Genomic DNA, 27,864 nt, shown 5'->3' with positions numbered 1-27,864 from the left:
TGAGCATATCATGTTCCTACAATAGAAATGCACTTAAAAATTTTTTTTATAAATCCCTGCTTTATACATTTTTGCAATTATGAGAAGTAAACGCAGCAATGTTTAAAGGTTTTTATTAAAACAGACATATTCACTTGTCTTCTGGTTTGTTGAAGCAGTATGTCAAGCAGCACTTGCCACAATAATGTCTATCAAAGTGGCTAGCCATGAACACTCCAGCCCCACATTCTTCAGAGGGACACTCACGGCGTAAACGGCTGATTTTGCCATTCTCATCCACCTGTAAGAAGAAATCCTCAGTAAATAGTGCAGTACTGCATTTACTTCAAAAGCAGGCTTATCTATATAATTATAATTAGAACATAAAAAGTTTTTGGAACAACTGTCTTTAGAAAGATTGATGGGTATGTGATATCTCCAGCCTGTGGGCCGCAAGTTTGACACACATGGTCTAAACTAATGCAATGTTCTGTACATGCAACTTAAGTAGTTAAATAGTAGGTAGAAACTGCAAATGATGCAAAATGCAGCATGCAGGCTGCCAACTGGTATAAAATACAAGATTATGAATGATCATACCGGCATTAGCTATCAAACAGAGTTGAAAGGGCTAGCAATTTGGGCCTCTAACTGGGAGACTGCCTCTCTGGCTATGAACCTGACATAGGAACTGCCAAAAGCTTGATTTTGGCTGATGTTGACAGAAATTTCACTTATGTGGTTCCCAAGTTAAGAAGGCAGCAAATAAACATCTTCTATCCTTTTATCTTTTGCATTTTATATTGCTGTAAATCTAGAATTTTGGGATAAAGTTGTAGGATAAATTATTAATAATTAGTATAAAACAAACAATTTAAACATTTGAACTAGTACTATTCGTTTAGTTTGGTAGTAGCTTCCAAAAGTTCTAGTTCTGCATACACAAAACAGATTGCATTTGTCACCTAAATGGGAATGGCTTTCTAGCAAAATAAACAACCAGCAATAATTTATATTTTTATTCATATTGATGTTGAATTTTATAATATAACTCTATATGGACAAGTCTCTGCAGTTTTCTTGGCAAGATTTTTCAGAAATGATTGCCATTGCTTTCTTTTTATAGGGCTAAGAGAAAGTGACAGGTTCAAAATCACCCAGCTAGGTGTTGCACCTAACGTGGAATTAGAATTTGTGGTCTCCTCCTTTCTAACCTGATATCTTAACTACTATTTAAAGCTGACTCTTAAAAACTGTATAAATTATATATGTTAGGATTATTTATACATATATATATATGTATGTGTATATATACATATACATGATTAGATATCACCTTGAGCTTTATGTTAAAAAAGGCAGGCTTAAAATTTTTTTTCTGAGAATCTGCAGCTTATAACTGCCAACTTTTTCTCCTGAATTCAAGTTGCAACAGTGAAACTGATTTACCTTGTAGTATTTAAGGACAGCAAGTTTCACCTTCTTTCTCTTATGTTTATTCTTCTTAGGAGTGGTGTAAGACTTCTTCTTTCTTTTCTTTGCCCCACCACGAAGTCTCAGCACAAGATGAAGTGTTGACTCCTAAATTTGGGGTTTTTTTTAAAAAAAAGAAAATATTTTTAAAGATGAAAAACATCCAGATTTGAGCATTTCTGTGGTGCAGCAAAAAGCACAGAATTAGACAAGGAAATCAGAAGATAGTTTTCTATGAGTCATGAAGCTTGGTCAAGTCATTCAGCTCACTTTGCAGCTATTCTGAAATAGTATGCTTGCCTTACCCTTCCTTTAAAAAAAACAGCATACTTGGAAAATCAGCATAACTGGTGCTTAAATGCTAATGCCAATAAAATAGGTAAAATTGAGACTTATGAAACCTTGTTTATTAAAATCCAAAGTAACTTTGAACCAAATGCAAAATCTGGCCCTTGCTTACTGCATTGTAAATCATGCACTGAGAGATAATTTAATAATTAAAGGAAAGTAATAAATTTTGTCTTCTGTTAAAACTTTGGACACATTATGAGAAGACTTGACTCTGGAAAATACTCTAATGCTGAAGAAGCTGGAAGGAAGAAGAGGACAAAGAGCAGTAAAATGGATGGACTAAGTGATGATTGGTACACCATGGAAAACAAAGGATCAGATTAGGGACAGATTGTTATAGAGAAAATTAACTATCTGTTTGTTATAACTTGAAAATGAAGTGGTGGTTGGTGCGTAAGTTATTAAAACTCCTGGAAACCAGAAAAAATTGCCTACTTACTACAGATGCTGCAGAAAAAACAATAATTGTGATACATCATTATGCCTTTCAAAACTAATTCCTGCAAAGATAACCTTCTACTTGCTAAAATAAGATAAATTTATAACTTGTGGGTATAGCAATATTCAAGTCAGCAATACATACTGATGGCAAATGAACTCATCTACAGCAAACTGTGCTGACCAGAAAAGTATCTTTAATAGAATCAAGACCTATTCACATACAATATATAACTATTGCCACAAGAAGATGGAATGTTTGCCACTTGTCTATTGCATATTATGAAATTATTGTATTAACAGGTTTCAAACGTTAAAATACCTTTTGGATGTTATAATCAGACAGAGTACGTCCATCCTCCAATTGTTTGCCAGCAAAAATTAAACGCTGTTGGTCAGGAGGAATTCCTTGTTGGGAAAAAAGTAAAGATTTTTGTTGTGTTTGTAAGCAATTATTCTCAATTCATTTATTTCACTGTTAATTCTATCTGCTTTGTGAAGGGCAGATACATTTCAAATACTATCAGGTTATAAAATATCACATTAAATGTATCAAATATCTTTTGAGAAATTTCTCAATAACTATAAAGCTTTTGTTAATCTTAATTGCCCCTTTGAAATTTGAAACATACAAGTGCATTAAATGGACTTTTATGGAGTGCTTGTTGTTCTCTAAACTTGGTTGTTTGCTTGAAGACAATTCATAAACCAACTAGGTAACATCATTACTGCTAGTGAGTGTGGAGTTTGTTCCCAGATAAGCAGGGATTAACACTAAACAAAAATCAAGCAGAAAAGCAACATCCTAATCAAGGATCTCATAGGGTTGTTGTGTACATTCACCACCTTGAATTACCTTTAAAGTAAGCAAAGGCAGCATAAGTAATCTATAACCAAGGAGAAAACCACACTCCCAATACTGGCAGAGTAAGCTACTGTATCTAAACAGAGCTAACCCTGCATTTACTAGCACTGATGATGCTAACTACTTTGACACTGGTATGTCTGCAGGCAAACAACCAAGCTCAAGAGTGCATCAAGGACTTTACAGCACAACCCTGAGCTACAAACAGTATATTCTCTTCTAATGAGCCATTATATTATAAATCATTTGCTGGAACTTGAATTAGCAGAAGGCTCAACAGAATTTAGAATTACTTACAAGCGCTAAACAACTTGGTACAAGTTTATTTACATAATTATATCCCACAAATTATTAAATTTCTGGATTAGGAGTGTCAAACTGGTCGTAACATGACATAGCATGGCTTATCCCCCCCCCCTTTTGCTAAACCGGGCATGGGCAGCGTGTGACACATCTGGCCCTTGGGCCGTGAGTTTGACAGCCCTGCTCTGATAAAAGAAACATTTTTTTATGATTGCCTTAAAATTCTTCTGGAATAAGACGTAATTAGCAACAGTCATACTAAACAATTTGTAAAAGAAATACAATTATGTATTCAATATTTTCCAAGTCTAGTTTAAGAAATGTATCAAAATACACATTATTCTGCCAGTAGCACCCAGGTTCACATCTGCTTTGTACTACCCCACTGACATATGATTAAATAAACTATAGTAAATAATACATTTAGAAAAGTGAACACAATAGGATGTATTAAATAATACACAGAGCCAAATACTTTTATGACTTGCAATATCTTCACATGCATATTTTGTGAATAAATTTCTCAGGACTATTGAATATGCTGGTCCAATAACTTAAATCTTAATTTTATGTGCTATTGCTGTTTGCTAATAATTCCTTTTTAGGAGTTATTTTTTAAACAAAGAAAAGCTAAGATATATATATATAGAGAGAGAGAGTCACAACCCCTGGTAAGCCCCAACCATGGGACCAACCATGGGAGGAAGCTAACTGCTTCCATCATCTGTCAATCGGCTCGTCACAAGAGTCCATCACGACAGAAACCCAATATTTTTACTGTTGCCTTTGTTATATATGTGTTTTTTTTAAATACAAATAAAATAATACAAATTTTAAAAAACATATATATATATGTGTGTGTGTGTGTGTGTGTGTGTGTATACACACACATATATATATATTAGATTTAAAGTATTTAGCAAATGAAAAATATTAAAAGGTGATACTTCAAGCATTGTATTATCATATGCTAGTTTAAAACCATGATGTATTAAAGATTATAGCATGCACAATATTCACATGGGAAGAAAAATCAGCTTTCTGTTTTATGCATGTAAAGATCCCCCACTCTTTCAACACAAAGGAGCACACCAGATTAAACATCACATATATCTGGAAGAAAATCCCATTCATCTGGTGATGGCTGGATCCCTAGACTGAGATCTGAATAAAAGCAGCCCTACTCTAATAATTACCTAAGCTGTATCTTTTCCTTTTTTCAAATGACAGAAAATAATTACTGTCAGATTTTAGGTACAGTACTGCCTTCCATAATTATCTTGGCTAGAATCCTCATATATGTGAAATCACCAAATTGGGCCATCTGGCTAGTGGATGATGAGAATTGAGTCTATTATGGCTGGAAAGCACCACTGTTAAAGAGTTGCTCAACAATATGCTTTTAATATACATTGGGGTGGTGATGGTGTGTTATACAAAGGGAGGAAAGAAAGGTGCTGAAGAGAAAGATCAGTGACTATGGAAAGGAGGGAAAGGTGCTGGGAAAATCAGGAAACAGGTGGATAAATGTGATATGCCAACTTAAACACTGGCGGTGATGGCTGAGAAACAAGGGAAAACTGGCTGGCAGGCAGGCAATCCAGTGAGATGCCATGCTGATAGCCCCTAAGGAAAGAGAACAATTTGCATCAGCTTTGCCCAATTTGCCTATAGGATAAGGCTTTTATTTGATCTAAAGCCAGATAACCAAAGTATTCTAGGTTTCTATTGAATCATGGCTAGTTTGAAACAATGAAATAGAACTTTTGGAATGTACTGGTTTGTTCTGGGTTCAAAATAAAACATTTTTCCATTTCATGCACAGATCTATTATCATAAAATACTGAATTTAGGATTGCAACATAAAAGAAGTTTATCCAGGCTAATTTTACAAATATGAGTTTTAGTTATTGTTTCCATTTATTGTTTTCTACTTGTGATGTAAGCTGCCCAGAGTAACTTAGGACACAAGCCATCCCCAAATCTCAAATAAATTATAGTACACCCACCTTCTTTATCCTGGATCTTGGCTTTGACATTTTCTATAGTATCAGATGGTTCAACCTATTGTAAAAGTTTTAAATTGCACTTAAAGGCGTACAGTCAAACAAGCTATAGATACACAGTATACATATTATAGTTGGTTGCACAATCAGCCAGATATTGGCAGTTTTATCTATTAATTCCTTCCCAATGACCCGGGACAGTCAGATGTTTCATGGTGCTAAAAAGTATCATAATATATAAGCTGTTCCTAGGTATGTAAGCTGTTCCAAGTAAAATTGCCCTTTTGCAATTGACTGATAGTGATTTTGTCAATACTATGATGTTTGTCCATCCTGTTCAAAAAGGACCTTGACATCTAATTGAGGGAATGTCAAGACTTGCATGTGAATTGGATTAAAGTGAGGGAGAGGTGCGCAGTCAGCCTCACTCTCTCTTCCCAGATTCCATCTTGTTCCATTAGCAGGACAAGTTGAGACAGTTGGAGATGGGCTGGGCACAGTGGTTGACCATGGTGTCTATCATGTCTTGCCACGCTCTTAGCATACCACATCGCTTGCAGAGACCACCTTCATGACCATTGTCCTATTCTAGTAGGTTTCATTCGCTCAATCTACCGGAATCTGTCTTCACATGCTTGGGATAGACAAGTCTCTATCTCACCGAAGATCAATGACCCAACAGCTATTCTCAACCTGGTTTGGCCAGCCTGTAGAAGCTGTTGCCCAGGTTGTGGCCACTACCCATGCTACAGCTACTAGGAGACACAGTGAGAACTAAGTGACAAGTGGGGACCAAAGGTGGACAAGCTGCCCCAAAAGGACACGACATGCCAATGCTAATGTTCAAAAGGTACTGTATGTTTTGAAATTGCATTCAAAGTGCCTATTACTATAGTTACCATAATTGCTGTCATCACACTCACTGTTCCCTCTAAGGTGTGCAGCCGCGCACGTGGCAAGAAAACACCATGCAGCCGTTTCTAACTGTGCGCAGTGATTTCTGTCACAGGCTCCGGAAGCTGAGGGGAATATCTGCTGCCGCCTCCTCCTCCTCCAAGAGCACTGCTGGATTTGCCGCCAACGCTGCAGCCAAGGTGAAGCCTCCAAAGCTCCCGCAGGCGCCCCCGCCCATGGAAGCGGCGGCGATGCCTCCCCCTCCGCTTGGAGCACCTCAGCTGGGCTCTGGGTTACTCCTGCCGCTGTGCTCTGCACCTGAGCTGGCCCCCACGTTATCCCTCCCCCTTCCTCCTCCACCGTGCTTTTGAGGAACCATTTGGCCGCATGAGCTAATAGGAAGGCAGCGGAGGGGGCGGGAGCAGGAAAAAAGGCCTCATGGCTTCTCAAAAGCACAGCGGAGGTGGAGGCGGCGGCAGCTGGCAGAGGTAATCCAGAGCCCAGCTAAGGTGCTCCGAGCGGAGGTGGAGGCACCGCCGCCGCTGCCATGGGTGGGGGCGCCTGTGGGAACTTTGGAGGCTTCACCTCGGCTGCAGCGCTGGGCAGCAAATATGTTGGTGCTTTTGGAGGAGGAGGCGGCGGCAGCAGCTATTCTAGTGGTGGCGGGGGCTCATTGGCATCTTCAACTGCAGCCCTGCCCCCTGTGAAAAAAATAAAAAATGGAGCAGATCCACGCAGATGACGTTGCTGCAACATGACTGGAGGAGGAATTCAGGGAGTTGAAGTCCACAAGGCTTAAAGCTGTCAGGTTTGAAGACCCCTGGGGTTTTTTTCCTAAAGGGTTAGGGGTGCAAAGGTCTTGTAACTTGACAGCTTTAAGACTTGCATGCTTCAATGCCAGAGTTTCTGAGCCAACATTTTGGTTGCTAAGCAGGACCGTTGTTAAGTGATACTGATATTATATAACACTTTTAATTAAGCGGGTACCTTGAATAAACATAACTTTGAGTTTCAAATAATACTGATTTCGTTGTTGTCTTAGGTGACATCTGTGAAGAAAAATCAGGTGCTCAGGCATGAAAATATGCCGCTCAAACACTATACTTTTCTGCTCACACTGAAAAAAAATTAGAGGGAACACTGATCACAATTGTTCTACTTCCATTTTCAGCTGTTTGTGTTTTGTGACTTTCTCCAGTTTGTTCTCTTCTACTCTGCTGTCGCCAGGTATTGCATGTCCACTGTCCAGACTTTTATCAACAATTAATTGTTTTGTTTGGGGTGTTGTGTTGCAAATGTTTGTGTGTTGAATTCTAAAGCATTTTTGCTTTATTCTTCATTTTCTAATATTTACAACTATTGCTGATTTCTCAATTCTGGCTTTATATGCTTATTAAAATAGGGTCAAATTAAAAAGGTTTATTAGATTATGTTTTACTATTTCACTTTAAAAGCACTTCTTGTAGCACCTGTTGTCCTTGGCATTATAATTTCAATTCTACCAAAGAGTTATCATGTTTAAAATTCAATTTAAACCATACTTATATTCTTATATTTGGAATTATCAAGATATTTTTAATGAAAATGACCAACAATACTTTAACAAGCATCATTACATACCACATAGAGAAGTTGAGGCAAAGCAAAAGCAATTAAACATGGAAACAAGTAAATATTACAGAAATAGTATATTCCTAGTATTTAGTTTTGTAATTTAAAATGCTAATATTTATTTTTGCAATTTAAAATGCTATTGTAATTTATTTTTGTAATTTAAAACCAAGTTTTCTTCAGGGTGGCTTAGTTTCAGCATCAATATCATCAAGTATATAAAAAATTCCAGGCAAAAAGCAGGTAAAGCTTTTTCTAGCAATACACAAGGAACGAAAGTTCATTTGATTAAATTAATTTGCACTACACAAAAGAAACTGTTTGCTGTCATGTCTTCCTGCGGCTTGGCAACTATGGGACACGAGATGTTAAAAGGCCTTTGCCGTAACTTCTTACTCTGAACCCACTTTACCTACATACCAAAAACAGCGCTAAATAATATCTGCAATTGCTTCAGCACTTTTGTGCCTGAAAAAAACCGGAGCAGAAATTTGAAAACTGCATTCTTCTGGATTTCCTGCATAGACCTCCAATTTTCTAATCAATGCCATCTTTGTCTTAATCCTTTAAACCTCTACAAAAAGTTTGCTCTTCCTATTAATCTTCTTTGTAGCATTATTCCACTGACGAAAATACCAATTCTCTCCGCTCATTCCCTCGCTTCAACGCCCACGAGGAAGAGCCTTCTAACGTCCAGTGTGCAGCGAGGCACCATTTTTACTCAATCTGACAATCCCGCGACAAAATGCCCACCCCCGCCCCAAAGGAAAGGAACAGAAAGGTAGAAAAGGGAGGGGAACCGGTTTGAAAAGAGCACCGGTTACAGGTCCGCAGACTAACCAGCCTGCCTTCCTCACCTCGAGGGTGATGGTTTTCCCCGTCAGGGTCTTCACGAAGATCTGCATGGCGGCGGTAGAGCGCCTAGTGATGGTTGTACCTAGAAGGGGAAAAACATCGAAAAATCAAGGCTTCGTTCAGCGCCAAACCTGAAAGAGAGAGAAAAATCGAAGTAGGCCAAGCGCTCACCCACCACCCGCTCTCAGAATGGCCGACGCCGAAAAGAGAGGCCACTCCTCTGCGCACGGGGTTTCCGAGCCTTGAAAGAAGGAAGGAGGGCCATGCGTCGCCACACGGCAGGACTACAATCTCCAAGACTAATTTCCTTTCGAAATTATTGAAAAGCATGATGGGAGTAGTAGTTTTGGTTATATGGCGGCGCCTAGTGGAGAAAGTCTACGACCGGATAAGTCGCGGAAGAATCATCAGGATTCTAAATCGAATTTTAAGTAGACCGGAAGTGGGAGAAAGGAAGTGTGGAGGAAAACTACACTTCCCACCAGTCCCTCGAAGACCGCTAGTTTTCCCCCCTTCCTGATTAACAGTTCCGCCTTGTTGTTACCAACAGTTGGCTACTGGGTGAGTTTAGTTGGATGAAAGAGGTGGGTCTTCCTTGGCAGCATCGGAAGAGAAACGAATAGGCCGCTTTCTTAACGGCCTCTCGTCAGAGCGAGAAAAAGAGTTGATGGCCTCGCGTTGAGATAGTTCTCTTAGAGCCCACAGGCTGCTAGGAAAAGGCAGATGGAGCCCTTAATTGTAATGCTGAAGCTCTACAGACATAAGTATTATTAGTCAAAAATGGTGTCAAGGAGATGTTTCCAAAGGGTCTAAAATGTTAAACAATGTATAATGAGTAAAATAGATACATTGATTCCAGACTATCCTCTAAAAGAGTTTTTTTAAAATATTTCCATTTAGTTTTTAAACAACAGAATAAATATTATTACGAATAAAACATAAATATATTGAATTATTAAAACAATATACTTTTTTTAAAAAAACTCATTAATACTGTTCACATTACCAATAACAAAAATTACCAATAATATAGTGTAAGTGAAACTTTCACTTTTCCACATATCAAAATACGGTATATTCATTCTTACAATTCATTTTTTAAAGAAGAAAATCGTTTGAATTGTTTAAACTTATAATATGGTTATGTGTTTTCCCATCAATACAATGCCAGTCCAAAGACTAAGAATTGACCGCAAAATATTTGGTGGTGATTTTGTATCTGTTTGCTTATGTGACCTTTGTGTACTACTGGTAAATGCCAAGTCTCTCTGAAATGACACTGCATCCAGTCATGAGTCAGTGGTGGATGAATACACAGATCTGGTGTACATTACTGAGACTTAGCTAGGCAAAGGTCATGATGCCATTATCAAAAATCTGCCCAGCTTAGGATCTACATTATATTTTACATTAACCTTGAGGGGAGCTGGGGACCTACATTACGTCCTATAGTAACCTTAAATAAAAATTTAAAATCCTTTCAGGTTTGTAAGATTCAGGCTTGGAAATATTTTGTTTCTAACTTATGGTTCAGTTTGTTATTCAGCAATCCATACTTACCTGATAATGTATTATCATTTAATTCAACAAGGTATTTGAGATCTGCAAAATCTTGCTATTTCGCACAACCTCTTCCTTCATATTGAATTTCATATGGCACTAGGGGTACTGCAGCTTGATTTACTGTATGGTCCTTAGTTTACCTGGGAATAAGCCATGTAGAATGCATCCTTAAATTGATGTGTTAGATGGCATTTTCATTTCTTTTATTGATGTGGCATTATTTTTAGGTTCTGACTGAAGCATGTCTTCTGATCAAAGTAAGGACCTGATACCTTAGTTGCTATCGGCAACAGAAATTTAGATGTCTTCTGCACCATGAAATCAGCCAGTGTTGGAGCAACTAAACATTCAGTACTTCCTCCCATCATCCCAGAGACTGAGAAAGAATTTCTGGAGAGCATTCAGAATTATATCATTTCAGAAATTGAAAACGTGGGCTGTACTGAGCAAGGACCAGCAGAGGATTATTACATAATATACAGAAATGTGTTTGAAATGGTAACTAAACTCTTTTAAAGATATTCCAATTTTCATGATAAGTGAATGTGATCTTTATGGCTTTGGTATATTGTCTGACTTATGCTGAAATCAGTACAATAATAATATCTAACATGAACTAGTGAGGCAACTTCATTTCTTATGACACTGAATCCTCGTAGGCTGTTAATAGTAAGGCTGATTGATGTTTTTCAGTTGTAGAATGTTCTTAATGTTTTTTTTTATTGTATACCACCCACAATCACATTTTGTTAAATGATCAGCTATATAAATATAAATAAAATTGTTTAATAATAATAATTGATTAATTCATAATAACAATAACGTTGATGTAAGATGACCAATTTGAGGTGAGAGGTTACAGAGTTCACCCAGCACATGAATTTACAGCCTTCTATCTCACTCTGAGTGATCTTTTCTCTAAGTATGGCAGCCTCAGAGACCACCAGGTGTAATATGGGTAGTAGACCACAATACCAGCATGTTACTCTGAGAAACAAGTCCTCAAGCAAGGCATCTGAATTTGCTGGCTATTCTACACAGCCTAATATCTTAGTTTGATAAATATACTTATGAAAGAGGCTTTTGGCAAACTGGCCATTTTAAAGATTTTGTTTTTCCACTAATGCATGAGAAGAAGGGGGATTATATTATTTGTTTCCCCTAAACTATAAAAAAAGCCCATATGGGTGGAAAAACAACAAGAATTAAATTATTTCAGATTTAGTCAGATCAACTCTTAAGCTGGTACTACTTTTCTGGGTGTGTACATTATCTAGAGGTTCTTAACAGATTTAACAGAGTTGGACGGGACCTTGTAGGTCATCCAGTCCAACCCCACCCAAGCAGGATGCTGTTCTGCTGGACACTGTGGTGTGGCTCAAACAGGATCATAGGCAGTGGGGAAATGTAAATTTTTTTGCCACTGGTTCTCTTGGCGTGGCTTGGTGGGGGATGTCATGTGACTGGGTGGGCATGGCCAACTTTTTTTAATTTTTAAAGCATTTTTTACTACATATTCATTCGAAAGGGTAGTAAAAAATGCTTTAAGAAGTGGAATGAAAAGGTTCAGCTGTGCCATGCAATCATGGGGACCTTTTTTCACTTTTTAAAACATTTTTTTTACTACTGGTTTATGCGAATAGGTAGTAAAAAATGCTTTAAAAAGTGGGGAGGAAAGGTTCCTACGATCGCACGGCACAGCTGATTGTTATGGACCCTTCCCCCCCCCTCAACTTTTTAAAGCATTTTTTTCCTGCCAGTTTGGGTGAATAGACAGGAAAAAAATGCTTTAAAAAGTGGGAAAAAAAGCTTCCGCGTGATCATCAAAGCTTTTTTTTTTTACTACAGGTTCACTGAACCAATGACAATCGTCCCTACTGGTTTGTGCGAATCGGTACCATTTCACCCCTGATCCTAGGCTGCATCCTTGTTGTACAGTATTTGCTATTTTGATCTCACTCACTTTGAGGAGCAGCCTAGAAAAGTGTGGCATCCCCCCCTAAAGATAGAAAATAAATACTGTAGGCCGGAACACACACTCCTCTTTCTTCAATCTCTCACCTAAAACAAATCTTGCCCTGCCTTCTGGCAGTATTGATATGTTCTTGACATTCTGGTTATTCCATCCTCTTCTATGAGTTTTAAGATGTTTTGTGTGCTTTAAGATGAGGCAAAGTACTAATATAAGATAGTTTTACTATGAACTTTTTTGAAACTTTGAATTTAGAAGTATGCATGCAGTTTTTGAAGAATAAAAGGAAATATTAATTGCATTAATTTCCTGCTGATGGACTTTCCAGAAGTATCTAATTACCAATAATGGGGAACAGGATAGTGTGTTAAAATTTTCTTTTGTTTGATTCAGAAAGAGTTTTTTTTAAACTTTCAGTAAAGTCAGTTCTTTTTGTTATATCACTATTTATTTATTGTATCACTATTAAACAATTATGACATTAACCAATTTCTGTGTTGTTAAAACAGATAATTGAGCATGTTAATGCATACAAAAGCATTTTGACCACAATCAAGCAAGAATATGATGCTTTTATAGAAGTAATAAAAAAGGGCCAGCATGATGCATTTTATCTTCATGGAAAATTTAAAACGTTAGCCTGCGAATCTTCAACTTTAACGTATTATAAGAAAAGAATAACTCAGCTGGAAGAAAAGTAAGAACCTCTTTCACTCTTTTGCAGGGGTGGGATGTTCAAGGCACAATTTTGAACTAGTCTCTCATAAAGTGATATGATGTGATTTGAAATTGCTAATACTACATGATGTTTTTTTCATTTAAAAAAAAGTGTGTCATGCCTTTGTGGATGCTTACAGAATGAATATTCTCTTTAACGAAAGTTAGGTTTATGAAAAGAAAGGCAAATAAGCAAGAAATGCTATTTTTATATATCATAAATTCTGATACTACCACAGATGACCAAGTAGAACTACATTGGAGTTTGCACGCTATCAGATAATGATAGCTAGCAAATTTAACATGAAAGGGACGTATCTACAGCATATTAGTGTACCACAATATGCAGAATTATTCCATGGCACCTTTGTTTGGGTAAAGTTAAGTGTTATACTCCATTGAATGGTGATAATGGAAGAATCAAAGGTTGATTTGAGGGAAAACTGCAATAGTCTGAAAGATTGCAAATCAGGAGACTTCCTGTGGACATGGCCAATGGTTGACATGCCCAGAAAGGCTTCTTTCTCTGGATTGCCATTTTTTCCAATTTACTAACAGAAAAAAGAGGCATTCATTTTATATGACTCTTCTGGTTTAGGGAAAGTTCTAGAATCATTCCACAGGATCCTCTGTACAGCAGTGCTGTGCCAGAAGCTTCAGGAACTGTGCTTCAGAGCAACTGGTGAACCATTCAGCTGGGGGTTGGGGCAGGACTGCAATCACCTCATTGTTGGAAAAGCAGCCATTTTGGAATTTATTTTTCAAATTGACAATACGTCGTATCTTTCATTTCTTAATCAACATATGACAGTATTATCTGTACTCACTAAAAGAGGCTCTCTTCAGTCACAGCCTGTCACCCCTTTTTGAAGCTCTGCAGCATTTTTGAGACTTCTTTATTGTTAAATGACAAGGAAGAAGTTTGCTGGAGACAAGCTAAAATAAGGAAGCAAATTTTTAATTCTGATGGAGAAACATAGAGTAGAAAGCTGTTGTTTTATTTTATTATTTTTAAATAACCTGTAACCTGGATTGCTTTGTTGTGGGTGGCTGAAATTCCCTGATTTTTATGAATTCTGATTGGCAATCAAGCAAGCAAACAATGAATATCCTTTGGCCACTAGAGGGAGCTAAGATGGCCAAATTTGAACATAATTTTAGGAAAGTTTTTTGAAAATTCTCTAAGGAAAATTATTCATTTTCTAGACTAACTAGCTGATAACCCCGCATTGCCCAGGTATTTATTTATGCTAATATTGTATTAGACAGGAAAAGCCCTGATTTCGGTGACAATTAAATTAGTTACAAATGTTTCCCCTGTGCCCCTAGAAGCCATACATTTGTCCTCAAAAATAATCAATAACCTTGTTGAAAATGTCTGGGCCAAATGTAATTTATAATGTTGCATTTTCCCCCTTACCTAAGAGGTAGCCCCCTTGTGCAATACTGTGAAGCTATTTTCATGGCAACTTCACTGCGCTGCACAGTGGAAGCCATTTTACGGCAGTACGGTGGAAGCCATTTTAGGGTACAACAGGCTGTATCTTAACAGAACATACACAGGGTGTTTTACCCCCACAGTATTTGTTTCTAGAGAGTAAGTCATCTGTGTAGCAAGTTTGACTGAAATTGCTTGAGGCGTTCCAGAATTATGTTGGAACACACACACACACACACACACATTTTTATATAGAGAGATTAGGTTCTAAATATATAGATGATCTATAAAAAGAGCAAAAGATACAATTATGTGTAATCCAGGCGCTTGGCATATGACTCATATTAATGACCGCTGACATGTATCAGGGTCATATGATTATATTTTTTGACCTTCTGATAAGCAAAGTCAATGGGGAAGCCAGATTTACTAATTTAAGAACTGCAATGATTCACTTAACAACTATGTAAAGTAAGGTTGTAAAATGAGGCAAGATTCACTTAACTGTTTCACTTCGTAACAGAAATTTTGGGGTCAATTCTGGTCATAAGTCAAGGATTAACTGTAGTAATCATCCCGATAGACTGCTAGTTAAGGAATTATGGAAGATGAACAAAAATATTCTTTTTTTTAACTGAAGGTTTTACCCTATCTACTTATATCCCCGCCATCTTCCTTCATTTACTTTGTTCCCAATGAAGTTACGCAAAGCTAAATAACTTTCATTAATAGCATAATTTTTAAGGGAATACTTAAAACTTAAATATCTGAAAGGCATTTATAATTCTTCTCCAATTATCGAAATTATATGCAATTGTCTATAAGTAATGTGTTACTTGAATTGTTTTTCTTTTTAAGAGTGAAAAGAATTGAGAAGAATTCTGTAAGAACTGAGAACTTAATAGAGAAAATAAAAAGTTTAAGGTTAACACTCTTATTAAAAGAAGATTTATCTCCAGTCAAGAAAGTTAATCCTGCTAAAAAAATTCCAGGTAAGATGGAGTTGTTTATAATTTTAAAAAATCAATTTTGTCTGACACCAGGAGCACTAACCAGCTTTTGTATTATATTGCAATGTTAATATCTAAGATTGTTTGAATAATTATATGTTCTCATTACATTCTAAATCTTAGCTGAGCCAAGATTGAAGGCCAAGCCTAAATGGACAGTTGGATGGTGCTCTTTCTATTTTTTTTTTTTTAAACGGATGAGTACTCAAGATGAAATTGAAATTAACTATCACGTGCAATATATGAAAGAGTAGAATTGAATCTGCCATGCAAAGAATGAATTCTACTTGTAAATGGTAGCTGTTTTTTAGTTATACTTTCCAGAAAAGCAGACCTCTCTGATGACTTTGAATTTTGGCTAATAATAGCAGAATGCTTTTTTGTTATAACAGAATGTGTACAGTTTGAAATTATAGTCTGTCAGTATGATCACTGATGGAAACTTTTCTCCTTTTCTTCATTAGGTCTTAATATGAAAGACTCTCTTGATATAGATGTCCTTTCTAATCACTTAACTCATCTACAAAAAAGGTTTAAGGAGTTGAAAGAAGACATGCTGACAAAATACATTCCCATAGAAAACACAGCCAATGTTGAAGGAGACATGAATCAAGCTCTTAAAAAGCGAAATGTAGCTGAAAAAAATAATGAGAATCTGAAGTTTTGGTATAAAGATATGCACTTACTTACTTTGGAGTATTTTCTCTTTTCTTCATTTTTTGAATAGTGAGAATAGCTGTAATAACATTGTTCACTTTATTTTCATCAGATTAGAGCAGGGGTGTCAAACTAAAGGATCTGGTCCGTGGGGTGCTTGGATCTGGCCAGCAGGGCAGCCCTGTAAACAGCAAAAGATTGTCCTGTGGTGCCTCTACCAGCAAAAACAGCGCTCCGCTTTCATTGGCACAGGGTTGCAGGAGTCCGTGGTAGCTGGAAATGGTGCTTGCAAAGGCAGCGGGCAGCCCTTGTGAGTTCCGTTTTTGCTGGAAGAGGGTTTCAGGAAGGTGTTGAAGCTGAAAATGGAGCTCAGGAGCCCATTTTTGCTGGTAGAGCACTTGGGCCACCACAGGCACCCAACACAAGTGACATTGAGCTGGCCCTGCCCACCTTGGCCATGCCCACCACACAACCCTTGCGGCCCTCAATGAAATCAAGTTTGACACCCCTGGATTAGAGCAATGACTTACAATAGATCCTAGAATTGTAATTTCTAAAATTGTATGTTCTGTCTTAGCAACTGTGGTTAGATTAGCACCAACAGAAAACTTAACAAACCTCAACTGGAACATAGCAACCATTAATAGGTTTAATGGGGGAAATCAATACATCGAAGACATATTAATTCCAGACATTTGGTTCAGAATTTTAGGTAGCTCTGCTGCTATTACTGTATTTCTCTATGTATTTCTCTAAAAATGGGGTTATTATTTTTTCCATGATGCCAGGAGTTTTTTGCCATCCAAAGTGACCATTGTGAGAAGGGTAGCCAAATAAATAAATATTTTGCATATGTAAAGCTCAGTTCTTGGAATTCCTAGCATTATTAAATGGCATAATAACAATTTACAGTAATAAATTGTTATGAAACAACCAGTTGAAGTTTATTAGCAACACACATTACAGTACAAAATACCCCCACATGAAATCTGAGAAAGCCAGTCACTCAGAATAATTAGTATTTAATTAATAGATCTATGATATGATGTAATATTAATAACTTTGATAAATTAAAAATAAATTTAATTACTATGTATAGGGTAAGAGCTTATTCATGTATTATATCATGATTGTATGGTCCACTAAAAATCAGAAAAGCCTGCTGAATCAGGCCAATGCCCAGTATTTTGTTTTTCAGTTGACAATTAAATTCTTTTGGATGCTTGCAAAGAGAAAACAGAAAGAAAAACAAAAAAAATTCCACCATTGTACTTTTTAACTAAATGTGGAGCTAAAATTAAGATTGTGAATGAACCCACTTACTCAAATAGAAGCAAATACAATCTAGCAAGGGACTTTATCATAATATGCATATGAAACCTGTTTTTAGCATTGAGAATTGCCAGTATAGGAAATGCTTTAATTTAGTTAATACTATTTGCAATCATGATTGTAGTGTAGTTATGTATGTGTATATTATATGCCACTGACAAATTTAGACATTGGAGAAATTCTTTTTCTCAGGAAGTTTTGTCATGTGTTTGGATACAAGGGGATAAAATAATGTGGTACAGAAAACCCTGGAGAATTCAAACTACAGTTGATTCTGACATAGTCACATTTTAACCAATATTCTGATTTTTATAGTTATTATCGTCTAACTCTGTTTGCAAATGTGGTCGTTGTCTGGGAGAATTCAGACAAGAGTATTGAGACACTGCACCACCTCATTCATCAAATGATAGAAAGTGAGGAACTTGCAAAAGGTAAAAACACATCAGACTTCATCTTTTTACAACAAATCAGAAAAAAATACATGTTTCTGGTGGTGCATTAAGGTCAGCGTGTTTCTGTTATGCTGGAAAAACACTGTGCCATTTATTTACAGAAATAGGGATTATATTGTTTTTACCATTGTTTATTAGGCTTTTTGATTTATACCTATATTGTGGGAACTGTAATAGTTGCCAATAGGTTTCTGGATGCATTTTGTAATGTGCTGATTGCAACCTATAAAACCATTTATGGCATAGGTCCTTATTAACTATGGGACTGTCCTTTCCTTTAAAAAGTTATTAAAATTTTAATAAACATAGTAAAAATTAATACAAACTAAATGAAAATAAAAATCAAAATGCAGAAAAAAAGAAAAAAGTAATAGGAAAAGAAGACAAAGACAATAATAAAGAAGTTGCTTCCACTCTTAATCACACTGAATACACATAATATACTAACTTTTCACTATCTTTTTCACTATCTCTTCACATAAAAAAACAACCCCCCTCCTTGCCTTTTATCTATATGCAAACCAATATTTTCAATCTAGGTTCAGCAAAAAGCCCATTAGGCATTACTAGAAATATGAAATAGTTTATCCCTGGTTAAATAGTCCTTTATATTGTTTTTGCTCTGCACAATCTGACCTTTAAATCTTCCATAAAGATTTGATCTTTTATCACTTCTTTAGTATGTAAAAGAAGTCCTCAAAGTTTCCCCAGCCTTTTTTTATAAATCGCATAAAGAGACATCATCCAGGATTTCTTGTCAAAGCTACTACAGATCCAGATCCTTTTCTTCCCATAAAGAGGCATAATCCAGACTTTCTTTTGTTGTAGCTGTTACATATCCAGATTCTTTTATTAGTTCATCTTTTGTATTCCCATTTTAGTAATTTTAATTTTGTTGTCTTTCATGTTTTCAAACTATAAGGTCTATTTCAGTAGAGGTTTTTTTAATTTATTTTTTTCTTGCGTCCTCTAAACAGTTATCCATTAAAATCTGTATTCTTTCTGAAACAAATATTTATTAATAAATATTTCAGGCTGAATTTCAAAAAACTAGCATAGGAAAAGTTTATACTTGGCTTAGCCATTTTAACTCCTTCCTGTCTGGTGCTTTAGTCCCCTCTAGTGTCCACTTGAAACTTTCCTCAAACCTCAACTGTTAAAATGGCTTTGGTTCCATGCCAGTCGTTCTTATATTATTTAATTATATATTTGGTTTGTGTAGGTTACATAACAAATAACCAATATACCACATCTCTGGTCTTCAAATTTGTTAAAAAAAATTAATCAAAATTCCTTTTTTCATGCTTTTTGGAATTTGTATATTGTTTTAAACTTTGAAAACTTTATTTTTTTAAATTCAAAGAGTATAAAATTAAGCTTGTCATTTCAAAGGTCTCTAATATCCATAAAATAGTTAATTTGAACATTTCCAAAATGATTCGTTTCTATTGTCTTTATGGCTGTATAAAAGGTCTTGCCACTGCTGAGTGTAAAGATGTCTTCTCCCTTGGCTCCTAGCACTCAACTCAAACTGTTTTATGGTCTCCTTGCAAGGAGCTGTCATTCAGAGCATAAGTGGGTAATCTCTCAATGTCTCCTTGCCAGAGAAACGTGAAGGACTGGTGTACTCACTGGTCTTTTATTTTACACAATGGTCATCGTCTCGGCTAGTCTGCAGAGATGTATTTAATCAGCCAGGGTACATTTAAAGCCTGCAACTGTCTTTTCCAATTAGGAGCTCCCCACCCCGTGCATTCTGTCTAAGATTTGCTTCTGATTCCCTTTCTTCAAGAAGTCAAAGGGAAGTGAGAATAGATGCAGGCCTTTCTCTGGGAGCACTCCAGCCTTGTATATGGAATACTTTCAGCTAAGATTAGTTCTTGCCCATTTACTTTGCAGGATGCAAGATCAGGCATGAAATCCTCTTATCTTCGCTATCGGTTCAGAACCGGGAGCATGCGGCCATGGCGCTTCTGCGCATGCGCAAAACCTTCTGTGCATGCACAGAACATCCGTGATGATGTCTGAGCAGATGGGTGGAGCCTCCCACCACCGCCACTACTGGTTTGTTTGAACCGGGGTGGACTGGCAGAATACCACCTCTGGTAAAGATCATCTTTTCCACCAAGCTTTTGAAATGAAAGTCGCTATATCATCAGTGGCTATATTATATCATTCAGTGCTTACATTTTATGATGTGGACTTATATAAAATTTCTTGATGTTATGTTTCACAATTTGAATATATGATTGGGATGGCATACAAATTCTGTGCAACAACACTCTCAGATTCTCTCTCTATGCTACTTCCTATGCCTAGACTTGCTTCCTTTCTTTTAGAGAGGTTCTGATGGACCTACCTGGGGTTACTTCAAGCCAGATTCAAAGTTCCAATGATTCCTTTCCACACAGTCACAAAAGTTGCAAAAAAAAGGGCCCCATAGAGGAGCATTGGCTTGCTTAACAACCATGGTCTTTGCATAATGATCTCCATAGAAAAGGCTGTAAAATTAGATTGGTCATGTAACTAACCCATTTTATAACTGTCATGACTTACAACTAGAATGGTTAGACGCTATTATGATCATAAACTGAAGTACATGTATCCTGCTTCTTCCTTATCTTTGATTTAACAGCAGGGTAAGGAGAGCTCCAGAGGCTACAGCAAGCCCTTTGAAATGTAAGCCACAGTTTGAAATAGTGAAAGAAAGTGTGTTTCTACTGCAAATGTGTCCCTTGCAGTTCTTGATTTGGTTAAAATGTATTCTTTGTTTTCTAAGTGTGTAAAATATTAACCTCTTGTGGATGGATCTGACCTTTCAGGTTCAATTGCTTCTAGTGTCTCAAGTGTATTTGAACGTGATCCTGCTAAAAGCAAAGAGGCAGAAGATCTGATTGAATATATTGAAAGGTAAGTCTTCTGATCTTGTCTTTTATTTAGGCAAATGAAATTGTTTAGTACACCGAGTACACTAACTCCCAGTTTGAAAATGATGTGAAAAATGCTTTACACAAATGCAACACTTCTTGGTTCTTCACTAAAATAACTATACAATCTTGAAAAAAAGCAGTGATTTAAAAGTCATTCTTGCAGCAGCCACATTTTTGTAAGTCTGAAAAATGGCAATCTACTTTACTGTAGAGTGAAGAGATGTCGTACTCTCTCGAAGTGTGAAGCATTTCTTCAAATCATCTTTGAAGCACACTTGGTTGTAATATTATCACATCCCCTTTGTTATAACACATTGGATCCACTCCACAAGAGCACAGTGCACTATAGTGAGTAACAGGAAGTGAAAACAAAAATACAGACTTTTCATGAGACCTGCAGCATAGAGGCTAAGTAGGAAGATGATATCTTGCCCGGGCAAAAAATGCCAGTGAAAAGTATTGTTTTGTTCTTTGCAAAACAAAACAGAAGAGAGGTTTGGAGCAAAGATTTTTATTGGATAGAATAACATGATGATATATGCTACTATCCTAGAGATCTGCTATTTATAGTTGGACTGACAAGACATTGGTAGAGGACAAAATCAGAGATTGGTATCACTAGTGAAAACTTACCTAGGCAGATAGAGACCAAGATGATAAGAAGCTAGAGATAGTTTGGACAAGGATTTATTCTGGAAAAAGAGAACTTGAAAAAGTAATGAAACCTGAAGGGTGATTCATCTGTTCCAATGGGGACGTTTTCACAAAGTTGAAACATGTATTTTTAATTCCTTTCATTTCCCAATTTTTCACACAAGAGCTGAATATCAAATGACCTTACACATTTAACTTCATTTTAGATAGTCTTTGTAGCTTTGTTAGCTATGGCTTTGCCAGTAATAAAGGTGTTTTTGCATCCATTTTCTATCACTTATAATGTTATATTCTTTGAACTGTGCTAGATTCAATGAACTGTTTTCCCGTTGTCAGTATGAGGCTGCAGCAACATATGCAGCAAACTGTCCTAGAGGAATCCTACGCAATGAAGAAACCTTGGAGAAATTTAGGGGTATGAACCATGAGATGCAATCTTCCTCTTTTGTATATAGTCTTGAATATCAGTAAACCATAGTCAAAAGTATGAATATTTTTTGACAATTCTCTGGCTTTGTGATTTAAGGAACTGGAGGCATATATTTAATTAGTTTCTATTAATGTGATTACTACCATACTGAATGTGAATTAATTGCAATTTATAGCCAAAAAGTATTTTTAATCATTCCACACGTTTTCTAGTTTCACACCTTTCTATGGTTCTTTATAAAACTTTTCAAATGATGTAAAATAAAGAAATATATGCTCATTTTCTTAATTTATAGTATTCTGAGTTCAAATCCTCCTTTGATAGAAGATCTGAGCTTGAGAAAAATTGCTGACATAGAAAACAAACTGCAACAAGCAATTGTTTTAAAAATATTGCTTTTCCCCTTCAGCTATTGGTTGTGTTAAAGGGAAGATCCTTCCTCTGCTTTTGTATTGTGATGCACTCATAACTACAACCATTGCTATTAAGAAGGCTCTTCCTGCAAATTTGACAACCGAAGCCATCAAATGTGCCTTAGCTGAGAAACGGTTAGACTTGGTGATGCATTGGATCACATTGTTCAAGTAAGTGGTCATTCAGAATTCTGGCTCAGGAGCAGAAGATATATATTATATACAAGTAGTCTATAGGTCATTCTGTGGGAATTCCAGGTAACTATAACAAATATTCAAGAATAGCAGGATCATGGGAATTGGCTGCCAGAATATTCACTTATAAACTAAATGACATATTTTCAGGAAAGCAGGTGCTGAAGAATAGTATTATTTCTGATAAATTAATTATCAGTACATTCTAGACAACAATTCTTAAAGGATAACAGGCATTATTTTCAAACTGAATTAGCCCATCTCCATCAAACTCAATTCATGTGAGCTGAAGGCAGGATAGAATAAGGAATCTTTCAGAAGGAGAGCAGGATATTTAAAGTTAGGAGAAGCCAACAAAAATAGAATATTTATTATATGCAAATTTTGTTGGAGCAAAAATTATTATGGACAAAACCAGCTAGCCCAATGACAGTTTCTTTCAGAAAGGCTATAGGAGAAAGCGTCCAATTAAATAAGAGAATGAGGTTTATTGTTTATAGCTCATCTTCCATTTTTAAGATAATATCTGAAGTGGAACTTGAATATGGTCCATCTCCAGAAATTTCTAGACACGACAGCCAACCTGTAGCTCAGTCTCAAATTCCAGTTGCAATTGGAATCCCTGAGAAGCAGGATCCAGGGTCGGTTTAAGAAGTAAAAAATAATAATCATCTGAATGGGAAAGAGGTATCACCTTTCAGGTAAATCTATTGGGGCTCATGATTCCTTTCTGCAACATCTGTCAAGCCTATAAATGATAAGGAGTAAGATATGGTCTTAAAAGAGAGTAGAGACTTTTAAGGTGTAGAAAGGTGGGCTTTGGTAAAGTATAGCCTATTTTCCAAAAGGAGAAATGTATGAGAACAAAAAATTGGGTTGTGAATTCTTCAAATGTGCTTGTTTTCTTTTCCTCATTTCTTCTTCTGTTATTTATCCTAACTCTTTGATTTTATATTATCATTTAAAAGAATAAGATATTATTATTATTATTATCATCATTATTCCATTTTTCTTTACAATGTGCAGAATTCGTATATTATCTAACAATGTTTTGTTCACTTTGTTTCTCCCAGATTGGAATTCTCTGAGGCTGCCGGTGATGCAATCTTTAGGTATGCAGATGTGGATACGCACAACAGGTCCCAGTGTCTAGCTTTGGCTCAAATTGCATACAGTGAGTGTGGGGCACACAAAAAAGCTGTTTTATGCTTGTGCAAACAGGGCCAGATTTATGGAGCCCTAGATTATCTACATCATTTCAGAGAACTTTCCACAGGTATATTTCAGAGCTACATTGTATTTACGTCTCTGTTTTAAATTATATCTGATAGTGTTATAGAGATGTTCAGGTGGCTTTCAGTGCTATCACGATGTATGCATGTGTTTGCCTATAGTATGTGTATCTGAGAAAAGGATGGAATGAATAAATCTGATTTAATGTAAATGTTTTGCAAATGTGAGTGTGTGTATGTTTCTGTTCTTCCCCTGTGGGAAAAGAGAAATTTGGCCCCATTCAATTAAGGACAACATTTTCTCCTCAAACAATCCACTGAACTTTGAATAAGTTGAGCAGATATGAAATGGCTACTATTCTTTTTAATCTATGACTATTTTCTCTCCAATGAATTTTAGCATACTTCTAACATCACCAGCCATTTTTAAAAATGATATAATGTCTTCTTTCCATGTATTTATTCTGCCGGAATTCATTTTTGAAGAAGAAACATTTTATTACAGGTCCATCTTATCAAGACTGACAGTGTTAATGAACTGGTCCTCCAGAAGTTAGCTAATTGAATCCAGAATTTGTTCCTGAACAAAGCACTGTATTTCTTGGTCATTGCCAAAGCAAGGTTTAGATCAGGGATGTCTGTGGCATTGCCAACACCAACCAGTGCTATCAAAGTCCTACCTATTTTTACATGCATGTGGTACACAGAAAAAAGTAGTGGGACATTTATCATCTAATCATGCCTTTGATTTTGATATTGTTCACATACAAACACACATGACAGAGGCCCAGGGTTGAGAGATATTTCATTGTTCTTTTAATCTTTGCTTTAAATTATTAACAAATGAAAAAGAACTCTGAGATTATATATCTAAAAATGCAATATATTCCATACAGTATTGAGTTTTCAGAGATGGTATACTTCTGCTCATTTTATGCTGGAAAGTAAAAATGACAGCCACGCTTTTCGAGCTGGAAATATAAAAATATCTGATTTTTTTTAGGCTTTCTAACCCCTGTGCTGTTTGATTTCAGGGGATTATATCTTTCTACTGAAGCATTGTCCTCGTATAGATTTCATCCGTTTCCTTACTCAAGAATGGGATGGGAAACCACCAATCATGTCCCTTGCGGAAACCATCCTTTCTCTCATTGGAACAGAACATCAAATACATGGCATACGCTTGTTGGAGGATATTACCAAAAAGGGCAAAGGTAAATATAGCTTGAATTTTTCCCGTGAGAATGTGGCAACCCTAGAAGTAGACCAGGCTAAGGAACTTCTTTCATTGTAACAGCTTTAGTAACAGAATCTTGCAAGTCTGAATGTGCTTCCCCATCCCTCTCTTTATTTTCATGTGAACTAGGAAGGGGCTTGGGGGCAATATGCTGACTCTGTAAACCGCTTAGAGAGGGCTGAAAGCCCTTTGAAGCGGTATATAAGTCTAACTGCTATTGCTACTGCTATTGCTATTGTCTGAGATGTTTTCTCAAGATATTTTCTTGACCTGAACTCAGTCCCCTCTTATCTGACTGTTATCATGGTATCTCTTTTCCTCCCCCCCCCCAAGGCCATGCCCTATGACATCTATGCAATATAAATTTGTTTGCTTGCAATTATCTGACTAGATAAAATGTAGGGGAGAGATTTTAATTACAAAATGGAGAGAGGAAAGGGTTAGATTCTCCTTATGCTTCAATCATAATTCCAAAGTTGGACCTAGTTTCCATTCAAATTAAAATTTATCTGCTTTAAATATTTTTTTAACAGTAACACCTGCTGAATGATCATACCAAAAAAGTATGCATTTTTAAAGCATTACTGATTCAGAGACAAAAAGCAGCCAAATATTCTTTGTCTGTCTTCTTTCTCAACATATTTGTAGATACATTGGAACAGATTATTGTAAAAGATGCCACCAATGTGGAAGGATGGAAGGAGATAGCTGAAACATGCCTCAATGCCAAAAAGGAAAATTTATACAAACTTATCATCTCTATCCTTGCTAGCCTGGAAGGAGTGTTTGAAATTCAAGCAGATGATGCAGAGGATGCCAAATTAATGGAACACGTGTTCTTGTAATTTTTCCACAAGGCACGTGGAGGAGCTCTTTGTCCTAGGAGTTGTTTATATTGGCTGCACAAATAACAACACAACTTCTTCGTGTTATTTCTGTTTTAAAAATGTAATATATTTAATACCATGAATCTGATTTGATTGTGCTACAGTTGCTGCTCATGCTCGATCATTTGCCCTTGTTTTACTTTTAAAATGGGGTTGCTTTCTGAAGTAATTTAGCTGTGTTTACACCAGATCACTTGTGAGTTTTCTTCCCTTTTTCAGTAATTGGTTTTCTCCTATTTTTTTCTTCCTGTGGTCAGGAAGTTGAATCAATTGTTGGAGACACAGTCTTTCATCTCCCAAATAGTCACATTTGTTTAATTTTTTTAATCATGTTGCTCTTATGTGGATACATTTAGTGGCAAAATTAGAAATTATCTCTAATATACACATGGATAGGATGCTCACAACTTAGCTACACAGTTATTCTTTCCATTCTATGAACTGGAATGAAACTAGAATAACTCCTGGTTTCTCTAATGGAATCAATATTTTTGGACTAATGGTTATGTAACTTTTGTAGTCTTTCCTGGCATGGTTGTTGGATTATGAAAGGTATAGTCCCAATGTACCCAGAAGATACCAGGTGGTGTTTAAACCACATAGATTAATTTGTATTTAAGCTATAACTAAGTTATTTAGAAAGTCCATCCTATTGTGAAACATTTTGTTATACCACAGATTCTGGATTTCTAACAAATTAAGCAAATTTCTAAAATTATATCTCTAAAATGATTGTATTTGAAGATATATTTTCATCTTTATGTTCCTTCCTTTACAGCAAGCAGTTCATTTCTTTCACCCCATAAACCTGCCACGTAAGCAGGGAAAGCCCATAGCTTGAAGGTGATGTGAATTGGTTAATGAAGATTTTCTTGCACTCACATCCAATTATATTTCACAGGGGTTTTGTGATAGAAACAAACCAAAAAAAAATACATGTTTATCAATGTATCTACTCTTCACCATAATGTGTTTTAAGCAGGTTGATACAGAACAGCTGTTTTTTGTGACAAAAGGCTGAATATCAGCAATTAATGCAGCCTGGTCCAACATTTACTTTTTTTTCTACCCCTCCCCCTTTATTTCTTTTCAAAGATTTGGCCAGCAGAAGCCCAAATGTATGTTGTAAGATATGCTGTGCTATATTTGAATGTCTTTTTAGTTCCCAAGATTGCAGTACAAGCCAAGGACGTTCTCACTCTGGAAAGCTGTAACTCTGTAATCATATATGCAGTAATGATTCTTGGAGGAGGGCATTGAAGTTGTGTTTGTGTGTGGAGGGAGGGAGGGAGGGAGAGAGAGAGAGAATCTCAAGGCAAATTAAGTTCTTAATGGCAGTGGAAAATTAAAAAATTAAAAAGAAGCCACATCAAGCACAGATGGTCCCATAATTTGCTCCAAGATGCTGAATTTTGATCACAGTATAGGACCTCACCCAAATTCCAGATACTGTAAATTGCCAGCATTGTCTGTAGACATCGTGCTAACTTTAGGGAGCTTTGCTGAACACCATCCAGCCACAGATCCCCTGTTTCCTTGGCTCAGAAAATCACTGTTGGAATCCTGTGTCACCAGGAATTCACATATAATCCTGTTAATGAATTAAATAATAACTGAGTTTAAAATAAAAAATTACAGACCCTAATTTCTTAAAGGACCCTTTCTTAAGAAAATGTAGCCTGGATCATTTATTTAAGAATATAACATACTATATGCATGATATACCAATAGATAGATAGATAGATAGATAGATAGATGATAGATAGATAGATAGATAGATAGATAGATAGATAGATAGATAGATAGATAGATGAGAGAGAGAGAGAGAGAGGTGTGTGTAGAAAGAGAAAGAATGTATAGGCAAGTAAACTTACCTTATTTTTCAGAGTATAAGATGCACCAAGATTTTGAGGAGGTAAATTAAAAAAAAAGTTTTTGCACTCTGCAGAACTCCCAAACCCTCTGCA

The 27,864-nt window shown here is 36.3% G+C and overlaps 2 protein-coding genes across 5 annotated transcripts; one reads left to right on the top strand and one right to left on the bottom strand.

Moving 5' to 3' along the window:
• Nucleotides 1-97: 97 nt before the first annotated feature.
• On the bottom strand, nucleotides 98-9,056 carry RPS27A (ribosomal protein S27a). Of its 2 annotated transcripts, none has more exons than XM_032216418.1 (6): nucleotides 8,947-9,056; nucleotides 8,778-8,857; nucleotides 5,419-5,473; nucleotides 2,564-2,649; nucleotides 1,429-1,560; nucleotides 98-280 (listed from the first exon to the last, which is right to left on the bottom strand). In XM_032216418.1, the coding sequence occupies exons 2-6, from the start codon at nucleotides 8,823-8,825 to the stop codon at nucleotides 131-133; spliced, it is 471 nt and encodes a 156-aa protein (XP_032072309.1). In that variant the 5' UTR covers nucleotides 8,826-8,857; nucleotides 8,947-9,056; the 3' UTR covers nucleotides 98-130. The 2 variants fall into 2 exon arrangements, with proteins under 2 accessions (XP_032072309.1, XP_032072311.1); XM_032216420.1 differs by having other exon boundaries at nucleotides 8,951-9,013.
• A 196-nt stretch (nucleotides 9,057-9,252) lies between these two features.
• Nucleotides 9,253-27,250, top strand: CLHC1 (clathrin heavy chain linker domain containing 1). 3 transcript variants are annotated; one of them, XM_032216242.1, is made up of 12 exons: nucleotides 9,253-9,336; nucleotides 10,566-10,836; nucleotides 12,820-13,007; nucleotides 15,324-15,457; nucleotides 15,940-16,141; nucleotides 17,780-17,898; nucleotides 20,742-20,829; nucleotides 21,812-21,918; nucleotides 22,343-22,517; nucleotides 23,615-23,817; nucleotides 24,808-24,987; nucleotides 25,659-27,250. In XM_032216242.1, the coding sequence occupies exons 2-12, from the start codon at nucleotides 10,654-10,656 to the stop codon at nucleotides 25,853-25,855; spliced, it is 1,776 nt and encodes a 591-aa protein (XP_032072133.1). In that variant the 5' UTR covers nucleotides 9,253-9,336; nucleotides 10,566-10,653; the 3' UTR covers nucleotides 25,856-27,250. The 3 variants fall into 3 exon arrangements, with proteins under 3 accessions (XP_032072133.1, XP_032072135.1, XP_032072134.1); XM_032216244.1 differs by having other exon boundaries at nucleotides 9,282-9,359; XM_032216243.1 differs by lacking the exon at nucleotides 9,253-9,336 and adding an exon at nucleotides 9,353-9,513.
• Nucleotides 27,251-27,864: the final 614 nt, after the last annotated feature.

The sequence above is a fragment of the Thamnophis elegans genome, chromosome 4 (assembly GCF_009769535.1).
Source record: "Thamnophis elegans isolate rThaEle1 chromosome 4, rThaEle1.pri, whole genome shotgun sequence".
Classification (NCBI taxonomy): Eukaryota; Metazoa; Chordata; class Lepidosauria; order Squamata; family Colubridae; genus Thamnophis; species Thamnophis elegans.
Note: the sequence above shows the minus strand (reverse complement) of the source record. Positions and strands in the feature narration are given on the sequence as shown.